General features: G+C 40.5%; 1 protein-coding gene across 11 annotated transcripts in view; it reads right to left on the bottom strand.

Moving 5' to 3' along the window:
- The window catches only part of LOC129178312 (voltage-dependent L-type calcium channel subunit alpha-1D-like), a 145968-nt gene that overhangs the window by 36191 nt on the left and 97681 nt on the right, over nt 1-12096 (bottom strand). For 5 of the 11 annotated variants that reach the window (XM_054770426.1, XM_054770407.1, XM_054770436.1 and 2 more), the window contains 10 exons: nt 11675-11804; nt 10554-10613; nt 10402-10461; nt 7152-7258; nt 5441-5528; nt 5223-5330; nt 4329-4381; nt 4110-4256; nt 2559-2760; nt 2040-2198 (listed from right to left, as the gene is read on the bottom strand). In XM_054770426.1, the coding sequence (XP_054626401.1) occupies nt 2040-2198; nt 2559-2760; nt 4110-4256; nt 4329-4381; nt 5223-5330; nt 5441-5528; nt 7152-7258; nt 10402-10461; nt 10554-10613; nt 11675-11804 (1114 nt within the window). The remainder of the gene's footprint in view (nt 1-2039; nt 2199-2558; nt 2761-4109; nt 4257-4328; nt 4382-5222; nt 5331-5440; nt 5529-7151; nt 7259-10401; nt 10462-10553; nt 10614-11674; nt 11805-12096) is intronic. The other 6 variants (XM_054770455.1, XM_054770482.1, XM_054770494.1 and 3 more) reach the window with 2 other exon arrangements.

Below are 12096 nucleotides of genomic sequence, written 5' to 3'. Positions count from 1 at the left end.
CCTGGATTTTATAACTGGCCCTCCGCCCTCTGGGGGAAACACTACCATCTTGACGGTAATGGACCGGTTCTCCAAAATGGCACGCTTTGTGGCCTTCCCAAAATTGCCATCAGCCTTGGAGACCGCCCAGGTAATGGTCCACCACGTATTTCGTCTCCACGGCATCCCCATGGAGGTGGTGTCCGACAGGGGTCCCCAGTTTGCTTCTCCCGTTTGGGGGGCTTTTTGCAAGACCATGGGCCCCTTTTTATCGTCCGGGTACCATCCCCAGAGCAATGGACAGACGGAGCGGACCAATCAGGACCTGGAGGCGGCCATTCGGTGCGTGTGCCACCAGCAGCCCACTACATGGTCAGCAAATCTCCCTTGGGTCGAGTATGCACAGAACTCCCTCATCAGCTCAGCCACAGGCCTATCCCCATTTCATGCGGCCTACGGCTTCCAGCCACCCGCATTCCCCTCCCAAGACTCGGATTCCACAGTCCCATCAATGACAGCCCACCTGCGCCGGGCACGTCTGGCTTGGCGTAATACTAGGGCCGCCCTCTTCAGAACATCCGAGCGGAACCAGCGGGTGGCCAACCGCCATTGCACACCCACTCCTTGCTACCAGGTGGGACAGAAAGTGTGGCTGTCCTCCTGTGATCTCCTCCTGGCAGTTGACGCCAAGAAGCTCTACCCCAGGTTTGTCGGCTCTTACCCCATAACCCAAATAATCAATCGCGTGGCAGTCAAGTTGCGCCTTCCAGTCTCACTCCGTTGCAACCCGGTTTTTCATGTGTCCCGCATCAAGCCTGTCACCCTCAGCCCTCTTAGTCCCCCGGAGGTGCCTCCTGCTCATCCTCGGCTGGTCGACGGTCACCATGCTTTCACGGTCAAGGCACTTTTGAACGTGAGAAGGAGGGGCAGGGGTTTCCAGTACCTGGTGGACTGGGAAGGGTACGGCGCCTAGGAGCGTTCTTGGGTCTCGAGAGCGCTCATCCTAGACCCACGCCTCCTTGCTGACTTTTATCACCGGTTCCCTGACAAATCAGGTAAGTGGCCAGGAGAAGCACATTACAGGGGGGGATACTGTTACGATCATCTGCTGCCGCGCCCTGTTCTCGCTCTCTCTCTCTCTCGCTCCCACAGCTGGGCGTGCAGCAGAAGCTGGGACAACTGGACACACCTGCACCTAATTGGTCCATCCCCTACTTAAGACTAAGTAGGGGCAGCTGTGAGACGCCGGTTACTTGTATGACATCCCAGTCCGCTCATGGCTCGTCATCTCGCCTACGCTCCCTCGTCGGCGTCTCCACAGCTGGATTTTTTCCAGTTGTCCCTTAACTGCATCTTTGTAAAGCCTTTTTTGTCTTAGTGACCTTTTTTCCCTGGGGTTCCACAAGCTGCAGACCTCAGCGCCTTTTGTTATATCTCCTATTACTACCTCTGAGTAGTGTGAACATTAAAAACTGTGATTCGCTCATCCTGCCTCCGCATTCTGTGGTTCACCTCACTAACCACCGTAACAGATTTAATTTTTATGAACTCTGCAAGATGTCAGTAGCTGCATCTCAGGTATTATGGATAGCCAGCACAAAGCAGGTTTATCTAGCTCTGCATGCACTTTAAATCGTTGCTACTTAGCTGGTGTGAAAGTCATGTGTGTTCCACTTGGCATACTACTGTTTACGATGAACTCATCAATGCTATTAATGCTGACTGGGCAGTTTGCTCCTAACCACTAGTACAGCATTGGCTCTGCTGCTGCTGTGTACAATACACTTGTTAATAACTGACCATGTTGATCAAAGCGCACTACGTTTTCCTTGCCACTTTCCTATGCAGTCCAAATAATTATTAAAGTTGAAAAAAAATTTTTTATAGTTGATTAATAAGGAGTTTTCCCATTGGGAAATAACAGTCTCACTCCAATTAACAGTAGCGATTTAGGTAATTATACCATCTATAATTACAGCATTTACCATCATGAGAACCACAGTTAACCTAATTGGCTGCAGGTTGGTAGGTTACAGTGAAAACCATAAAAGGTCACTTACCTGTATGGACAGACACAGCGTGTTGAGGATGATCAGGACAAACATGACGTACTCAAAGCCGGTGGAGTTGACCACATACCAGAACTTGTACTGGTAGGGGTTTTTAGGGATGTAGCGACGCAGGGGGCGGGCTTTGAGAGCGTACTCCACACACTGGCGCTGGAAGGGACAGAGACGTTCAACACATATTAGCCTAGAGAGATTATGATTATACCACATGGACAAATGTATTGGGACACAGTTCTTAACCCTAGGTTGGACTAGACCCCTCAAAACTGTAAACTGTGTGCTTCCAACTTTTTCAGCACGACTATTACCTCAGAATATGTCCATTAGTAACCTATGACAATAACTTTTAGAGAGGTCATAGGTCAAAAAATTTGTAGAACGTCTTCCCAGAGGAGTAGAAGCTGTTAAAACTACTAAGGGGAGGAAAACTCCATATGTCCCGATACTTTTGTCCATACGGTGTATGGCCTAAGCAAATAATTAACAGCGTAAAACAAGGACGCAAGCCACCTGGTTCTTGTCCAGTTCACAGTTCTTGTACTCCTTCTCCCCTTGTTCCTGGAAGGTGACAATGACAAAGCCCACGAAGATGTTCATCATGAAGAAGGCGATGATAATGATGTAGATGATGAAGAAGATGGAGATCTCAATGCGGTAGTTGTAAATCGGGCCCATGTTTTCTCTGTTGGAGTCAATGGCCTTGTACAAGAGGCTGCAACAGGGAAAAAAAAACAAACACAGAGAAGGTCAAGCAGTTATAGTTTATTATATCTTCAAGGAACAATACAGAAGATCCCCACTATTCGCAGGGGTTACTCTCCAAGACCCCCTGTGAAAAAGCGGAAAAAGCATGAATAAAAAGCTTATTTTTGATACTCTAAACCAGTGGTCACCAACCTTTTTGAAATCGAGAGCTACTTCTTGGGTACTGATTAATGCGAAGGGCTATCAGTTTGATACATACTTCTGAAATAACCAATTTGCTCAGTTTACCTTTAACTATATGTTATGCTTAACTCATTCAATACTACCAAAGACAAATTTATAAGTTTTTTTAAACCTGAACACTTGCTCCGAAAGACGTATTTATACGTCTTTTACGTTTTTTTGTGGAGAGGCAAAAAGAGGTGATGATGCAAATGCACAATAAAAGAGAAGTCACTTTTCAAGCAGTTTTTAAGCCATAAAAACGGCCACAAGGTGGCAGAAGTGCATTTGATAAGAGCTCGGCATGGATCTTTTGGATGTAAATACTCACTCGACAGCAAGGAGGAAGTGGGAGAGCATGGAGGAGTGTAGTGTGCAGAAGGTTACGAATGGTAGGTAAATTTGAATGCATGCACATGCACACACACACAGTTTAGTTCCCAATGTGAAAATTGTAAATAAGTGTAAATAATTTAGCTAATCATCCAGAGAAACAAATGAGCTTAAGGCTATATTGTGTGGGCGACTCATGTGGTCCTGTGCAGCAACCTGATGCCCTCAGGCACTGTGTTGGTGACCCCTGCTCTAAAATCTATAATATGTCTCTCATAGTTATGGAACACATTTTAAATTAAAAATAAAAATAACTAATTATTTACAATTTAAAGCAGAGAATAGAAATCTGCAAATATGCAGGGAAGTGAATGCTGAACCACAAAAAGACGGGGATTTACACAACTACATAAAGTAAACAGATATACTTTAAGGCAGTTAGTGTACAGCTTGTATAGCAGTATAGAGCCACTGACAAAATGGCACACAGCCATTATTGTATAAATAGCTGGCAACACAAGTGAGTGGCAAGATAATTGATAGTTAATGAATTGATAATTAATTTGCCTACTGTCAAGCATGGTGGTGGTCACGTAATTGCCTAGGGTTGCGGGTGGAAAAGCTGCGGTTAATTGAGGGAAACATGAATTCCAAAATGAACTGTGACATTATGAAGCAGAGAATCATCACATTGGAAAGCAGTATAGATTTATATGACGTGACCAGCATGCTTGATTCTCCTACTACTCACCTAGCTGAGGTAATAAACATTTCAAAGAGAGCACAGGCTAAAGTCCTTACGTGGGCCATCCTTCGAAGGTGGACACTGTGAAAAGAGCCATCATAGCCACAAGAACATTGTCGAAGTTGAAGTCGCTGTTGTGCCATATCCTATCCTTGACCATGGGCATGGCTGTGTCGCCGTTGTTGTAGAGGATGTAAGTGCCCCTGCAGTGTGAAGACCACACTTTTCACTATAGATCCTTACCACACTGAGAGAAATCAAAACACCAAACTCACTTGCATTCCTCCGGACTAGACTTTGCATCATCTGTGCAGCGATAAAACTTTCCCTGTATGAGAAGATGACAGACAACTATCATTTTTAACAGACAAGGAAAGGCTGCTACTGCACTCGTTGTTTTAAATTGATTGTTTATTATCTCCCTCATGGCCGCACGGTGGCTGAGTCGTTAGCATGTTGATCACACAGTCTGGAGATCGGAAGATCTGGGTTCAATTCTCCATTGTGCATCTCTGTGTGGAGTTTGCACACAGAGATGGTGACTCTAAATTGTCCATAGGTATGAATGTGAGTGTGAATGGTTGTTTGTCTATATGTGCCCTGTGATTGGCTGGCGACAAGTCCAGGGTGTACCCCGCCTCTCGCCCAAAAGTCTCCATAGGCTGGGATAGGCTCCAGCATACGTACCCCCGTGACCCTAATGAGGATAAGCAGCATAGAAAATGGATGGATGGATGGATCATCTCCCTCACTTGTTTGCTCCATTTTTGAGGGGCACTCAAACGGTCACTTTTGAAGCTGTAGCTTTTGATGATGTCATGAAATAAAAACCTGCTTCCTCATGTCTGCCTCATACTCATACTGCCTCTACCGGCCCTCAGTTTGATAGCATGCCCCCTTTATATGCCCACCACTTCACGGAGGTCAGCATTTTAAAAAAGCAGGCTTAATTACATATCTTAACTGCATGGAACTTGGCCAGGATTTCAGTGGGGTTCAGTTACTAAAAGTACTTTTAAAGTGTCAAAATTCGAGGATCAAGGCTATATTTTGGACAACACGCTTCCAATACACTACTGTGGGATCTTTGGCAACACTCTCTTGAAAAACACTATACTGCAATATGAAAACTAACAGGAAAAAAAAAAACCTTCATATCTTCCATGTACCTTGAAGAGCTGCACTCCAATACAAGCAAACATGAACTGCAGCAGCGTGGTGACAATCATGATGTTGCCGATGGTCCTGATGGCAACAAATACACACTGGACCACATGCTGCAAAGGACACACTTAGATGTCAACATGTGGGGTCTAGTCCAACCCTTAATTTATTGATTAAGAGGTGTGTCCACAAAGCATGCACTTAAGACAAATTTAGTCCTAACCTTGAGTCCTTTGGCTCTGTTGATGGCCCTGAGCGGCCGGAGGACTCTCAAAATACGGAGAATCTTTACCACAGAGATAGCAGAAGACCTGACGGAAGAAGGTGATCAAAGTCATCAGATATTGCTAAATTAACACATCAAGCATCACATCTGAAATTTCAGATTACTCTATGAAAAATGTAAACCAAAAGGACTTATAGAACAGGTAGATACTTTATTGATCTCCAAGAGATATTCACATTTCCAGCAGCTCTGCAAAAATGTCATAATGAACTTAATCACAAAATTAAGTAGAACAACCAACGCAAGTAAAATAAGAAAATAGAATAAGAAGAAATAAACAAATAAACATGGAACAGATCACATAAAATTTGTAGTGCAATAATACATCATAAATAATAATAATAATACATAATACATAATAATAATACCTAATAATTAAATATGTCCATAAATAAGTCTGAGAGAGTAAGAGTAAGAGAATACACAGAGTTGCTTGAAAGGCAGCCATTCATGGTGGCGCCGGTTGAAAAACAAACAACCAAAAAAAACCACAAAGACCGTCATTAGAAGTTTCTACTATTTGTGTGGACCTAAGTCTCCGAGCTAAACCTCTTCATAGCCACAAGCCAAGTTTAACAAAATAAAGCAAGTCGGTACGTCTAATCGATTCTTGTTGAGAAACACAACATGGTGATGAGCTAAATTAGCCAGCCTGGGGAATCTCATTTCATTCACTTTTCATGAGTCCACATACTAATGAAAGTGAGTACAGCCCTCACATTTCAGCAAGCATTTTTATAAGCGTATATTGTATACGGGCAAGGGACAATAATATAGAAAGTAAACTTGGATATACTTTGGAGTCACCAGTGTGCAGCTCGTATAGCAGTATAGATTTACTATCCACTGAAAATGAGTCAACACACTGCCATTGCTGTATAAATAGCTGGCAACACATGTGAGTAGCAAGATAATTGTGTTATGCCTAGAGTCAAGCATGGTGGTGGCCTGGGTCTGCACGAGTTCTGTCTGCATGGGGGAACTGTGGTTCATTAAGGGAAATGATCCACTCCAACATCGAGTATGACATTGCGAAGCAGAGCATGTTGGACAATTTGGACATGTCCACAGTGAGGTGTTGTCAGCTTTTTAGACAATAACGGCTGATCTATACTGCTATACAAGCTGTACGCTGACTACTCCAAGTTTGTTTTTTGTTTTTTCCAATGAATAATGCATGAATCCTAATGATCCTTGGTGGTGTAATGGTACACTTCTTTTTCTTTCATGACAGAGGGCATGGGTTTAATTACCAGCTGGGGTTGTGTGAGGAAGGGCATCTGACTTAAAAAACAAAGCCACAACCATTCATGCGATTGACTCGCTGTAGCAACCCCTGATAGGGAAAAATACAAAAGTAAGAAAAAAAAATATGCATGAATCCTAATGATAAAAAATTGTATTTAGGGTCATTATCATGTTGGAGGACGTTATGCTCTGCTTCTCAATGTCATAGTGCAGTAGTCGGAATTTCCCTTTACCTCAATGAACTGCAGCTGCCCAGTGCCGGCAGCACTCATGTAGCCGCAGAATGTGACACTACTCACTTGTGTTACCAGCTATATAGACAATAATGGTTGATTTGGATAGGGTGGGTATCACTCTATGTAGTGAAATATAAACAACAAGACAGTGGAACGATACTTACTGAATACCAAAGGAGACCAGAGACACTCCAACAACCAGCAGGTCCAGGAGGTTGAAGTAGTTGCGACAAAAAGCTCCTTTATGAAGGAATGCTCCAAACGCAGTCATCTGAGCAGAAGAGGAAAGGTCAAGTCTAGAGCACCCAAAAAAAAAAAACTCACACAGCACAGTATTACACACATTATTATTTGATAATACAAAATTACATATTATCTAAACAGAAAAATAAGTAGGTGGCTTTTTTTCTTACGTCCATGCCTTATGTATGACAGGTGACAACACAAAACTAACTGATGTGGTGAGACTGAAGTCACTCTCACAAGAAATTATAACAACACTTTCCAAAATGTTGGCCAGACAACGAGTGTGATCAAGTACAGTGGAACCTCCGTAGTTCAGTGCAACATTTGGAATTTGATGTGAAATTTAATGGAAACATTTGCTTTAATGTAACATAAAACGTCACAATTTCAACCTCTGACAACCTTACGAGAGCTCAGTTCAGTGTTTTGTGTTTCTTTTCGCTTTTTGCAACACTACCAACATGTCATCACTTGTCATCAAAGCTCAACAGTGTTGTTGTTTTTACAGTGGTTGTCTTTTTAAACTTGTATGACAGTTAAGAATGTTACTGTAAAGCATTGCCAGTACAGTTAACAGGTTTTATAATGGCCGCAGTTTGAACCTGGAAATGATTATTTTCCAGAGTGTTCTTGTGACACGTGTTGAATGGACCCAAGAAGTTCCACTATATTCAATACACATATGCAAACATGAAACATTTAAAAAGACATTGACACAACATTCCAAAGCCACCACATTCATTCCTAGGGGCAGATTAATCCTATATTGCATTAAAGAGGCCCTGTAAATTTGGATTTTTAATTGAATTTTAAAATAACCAAAATATTCAAAGGCGTGAAGCAAAGCACCGAAAATCAAGTTGCAAATTATTTAGTTTATTATTTAGTATTTGTAAGAGCTTAAGCCCCAAAAAATGGGAAATATGTGAATATATATGTATACTCTATATAATATACACACTACCAGTCAAAAGTTTTAGAACACCCCAATTTTTCGAGCTATTTATTGAAATTCAAGGCAGTCGTTCAAGTCCAATCAATAGCTTGAAGTGGTACTAAGGTGAAGTGCCAGAGGTTAAAAAAAGGTAAGGTTACCCCAAACTGAAAAATAATGTGTATTTCAGAATTATACAAAACGGCCTGTTTCAGGGACCACAAAATGGGTCAACAATTTAAAGCTGTTCTGCCGAAATGGAGGTTGATCAAGCCTTGGCAGTTGGTGTAATTAATTCCTACAGGTGTTCCAAGTACTTAATACCTCCTCTGTCTGTATAAAAACAATGTTTGGACCACACTCTGGTGCTATAACTTTGTGAACATCAGCTTGAACAGCATTGTACTGGAGAAAGTAATTTGTTGCTCCAAAAATGGCAAGAAGAAAGGGAATTAACAATGGAAGAGAGACAGACCATCTTAACACTTTAAAATGTAGGTTTTTCCTCCAGAGAAATTGGAGTGTTCTAAAATTTTTGACCGGTAGTGTCTGTGTGTGTGTGTGTGTGTGTATATATAAATATATATATATACACACATTTATATGCGTGTGCATAAATATATACACACTGTATGTTTAGAATAATTACACAAATTTATGCATATAATAATACTTTTATAATCATTTTATATTTGTATTCAATAATAACAATTTAAAATGTAGCTAAGATATAATAATATATGTAATTAAAAAAATAAGAAATAATATTTTCAGTAAAAAAGAACTAATCCAGACATCAGTGGGGCATTCCAGAAAGCAGGTTTAGTGAAAAGTTTAGTGATAGAGTATGTAAAGAGTATGTAAAACTTGAGATGAGGGAAACTCTGGGTTTTCCATTCCAGAAGGAGAAGCTACCATGGTAACTTACTCTGTGAAGCTAACCTGTTTGCTGGCAGGTTTCCTTGAACAAACCCTTACCCTGTCTCCTCCTTCCTGCTAAACCTGTAGCAGTTCCTTCATACCACAGTAGATGTTGGTAGGGGATTGTGAGTTCATAGTTTGATATTTGGGTAGCCAACTGTCCATTGAACAACGTATTTGTCCCATGTTTAGAGGCAAAAGTATGCATCCCGCTTTGAGTTTAAAAAGGCCGCACTTTGTCCCTAATTACCTTTCTTTCTAAAAATGTGTTCACAGTCACCCTGAGCATGCAGTAACACTTCTAGTTGGATAAATAAAGTCACTATCATGAATCCTTCGTATCAGGGCTACATTGGTGATGGCTTTTTTTTATTGTGGTCATGCACATGCTTAATTTTAGAGTGAACATAGTCTGGATTCCATCCATCTTCTATACCGCTTCATCCTCATTAGGGTCGCGGGGGCATGCGACAGGGGGGTACACCCTGGACTGGTCGCCAGCCAATCGCTGGGCACATATAGACAAATGGACAATATGGACAATTTAGAGTCGCCAATTAACCTCACCTGCATGTTTTTGGGAATGTGGTAGGAAACCGGAGTACCCGGAGAAAACCCACGCACGGGGAGAACATGCCAATCGCTGGGCACATATAGACAAATGGACAATATGGACAATTTAGAGTCGCCAATTAACCTCACCAGCATGTTTTTGGGAATGTGGGAGGAAACCGGAGTACCCGGAGAAAACCACGCACGCGGAGAACATGCAAACTCCACACAGAAATGCCCAAGGGAGAATCGAACCCAGGTCTTCCCAATCCCCAGGCTGTTCCTGTGTTGGCCAACATGCTAACCACTAGTCCACCGTGCAGCCCCATAGTCTGGATTGATTGAGCTAATTCAGGTCAGCTGTTCTGAAAACGAAAACTCAAGAGTGTCCATTCTCAGGGTAAGTAAACTCAGAGTTCAGGATTAGACTCAGAGTTTGTTCAATCTCCTTCCTGGAATACCCCCCAGATGTGACCAACTTTAAATTGATGGTATTTAGTAATTTTAAAAAAGACTTTGGATTGTTTTTAAGGTTTTTAAACAAACGTGCATAAATATAAGAAAATGTTATTAGAGAACATCTAGACAAGTAGTGTGACTAAGTGACCTTTTAAAAAAGTATTGACAACAAACAGGATGTATTTTTTAGAAAACAATCAGGGGAGGTGTGTGCAGCATGCTTGTAAGTGGTGGGAATTTTTAATGTATTTATTTTCTCGATTGTTTTGTTTGCAGAGGCATCTCAAGGCTCCCTTGTTTACCTTAATAAGGATCTCAAATGTAAACATACTAGTGAAGACATAGTCTGCATAGCCTAGGATCTGAGGAGGCAATCAGAGTGACACACAAGCACGCAGGAGGTTACTGAAGCTCTAGCCAGCACAGCACCACACCGCACACGGACGCCATTTACCTTCAACAGGATCTCAACAGTAAAGATTGCCGTGAAAGCATAGTCAAAATAACCGAGTATCTGCAAGAGGCAATGCACAGGTTGCAGTCATCAAGACGTTTTCTGGGCACAACAGCACAGTGACTGACTGGTCTCTTACAGGAGATGACAGTTCCATTAAGTTTTCCATTCTGTTTTCATTGCCAAAGCAAATTCTGCACAAACTGCTGTTGATCCAGAAAAATCAACTTATTTGAAATATAAATAAACTATACTTGAACTAACAAGAAAAAACATACACATAGATATAAATATGTCAGTTTAAATTAGCATCTGAAAGCCCAAGAAAATAAGGAAAGGAAATGAGACAGCACAGATACAAATGTACTATATAATACAGTATATACAGCAATAAAAGTTATTAAATTATGACCTAACTTATTCTTAGCACTTCTTAAACCAACATAACAGCTGTATTGTATTTTGTATATCTATATACAGTACATTATCAATACTTGATAACTATCTCTTTTGATCTGGACTGACAAATTAAAGTAGAAAATACTAATACTAAAAATATAAATGAAATGAATGCAACATGAATCCATACAAGGTGTATTAAACTAATTAACTCTAAAAAATTGTATCATTAATATACAATAACATATAATTATTATGTAATAGTATTGTCCTATAAAATACGACAATAACAATTATTATTATCATAATCCTCAATTTCATATAAACTGACAAAGTAAAGTAAAATATATATATTGTATATTATATAAATATATATATATATATATTTATATATATATATATATATATATATATATATATATATATATATATATATATATATATATATATATATATATATATACATACTGTACAAATGCAGCATGGACTCATACAACAAATGAGCTGTTGAAAAGTATACACAATTATGATATAATTATTATTTTCATAATATAGTGAATTTGATGCATGCAGTCACATAAAATATCAGTGGTATAATATTACCGTCTACCACAACATTAAATATTATATATTATATGTACTACTTATATTAAGTCATGTAACACAGCTCAAGCCTCCCCCTCCATAGTTTATCAGCAGGTAGTGGCATTTTTTTTACGTACAATATTGCGTGCAGAGAAGCTGCGTATGGGGTCCTCAGCGGCCAAAGACACAGAGCTGAGCATGATGAAGACCAGGATGAGGTTTGTGAAGATCTGATGGTTGATCAGCTTATGGCAGAACACTCGAAACCTACGGCAAGATCATTACGGTCATGTGTCTTAGTCAGAAATACACAAAAGAAATCATATTCTAACAAATCTCTTTGCAATTGAATATTAAATGCTTCTTTTATAGAAAAAGGGGCAAAATGGCTGACAGGAGCTTGAGACCTGAGGTTCAGAGCTAAACATCTTCACTTTCAAATGCACAAAGTGCAGTCTAACACATAAAATAGTGACAATTAGTCCAGCAGATAAAAACTAACGCCCCCTCAAAATACCAAATTTGGTTGAGGTGATATGTTAATCACCTAACAAAGCGC

The sequence above is a fragment of the Dunckerocampus dactyliophorus genome, chromosome 1 (assembly GCF_027744805.1).
Source record: "Dunckerocampus dactyliophorus isolate RoL2022-P2 chromosome 1, RoL_Ddac_1.1, whole genome shotgun sequence".
Taxonomy (NCBI): domain Eukaryota; kingdom Metazoa; phylum Chordata; class Actinopteri; order Syngnathiformes; family Syngnathidae; genus Dunckerocampus; species Dunckerocampus dactyliophorus.
Note: the sequence above shows the minus strand (reverse complement) of the source record. Positions and strands in the feature narration are given on the sequence as shown.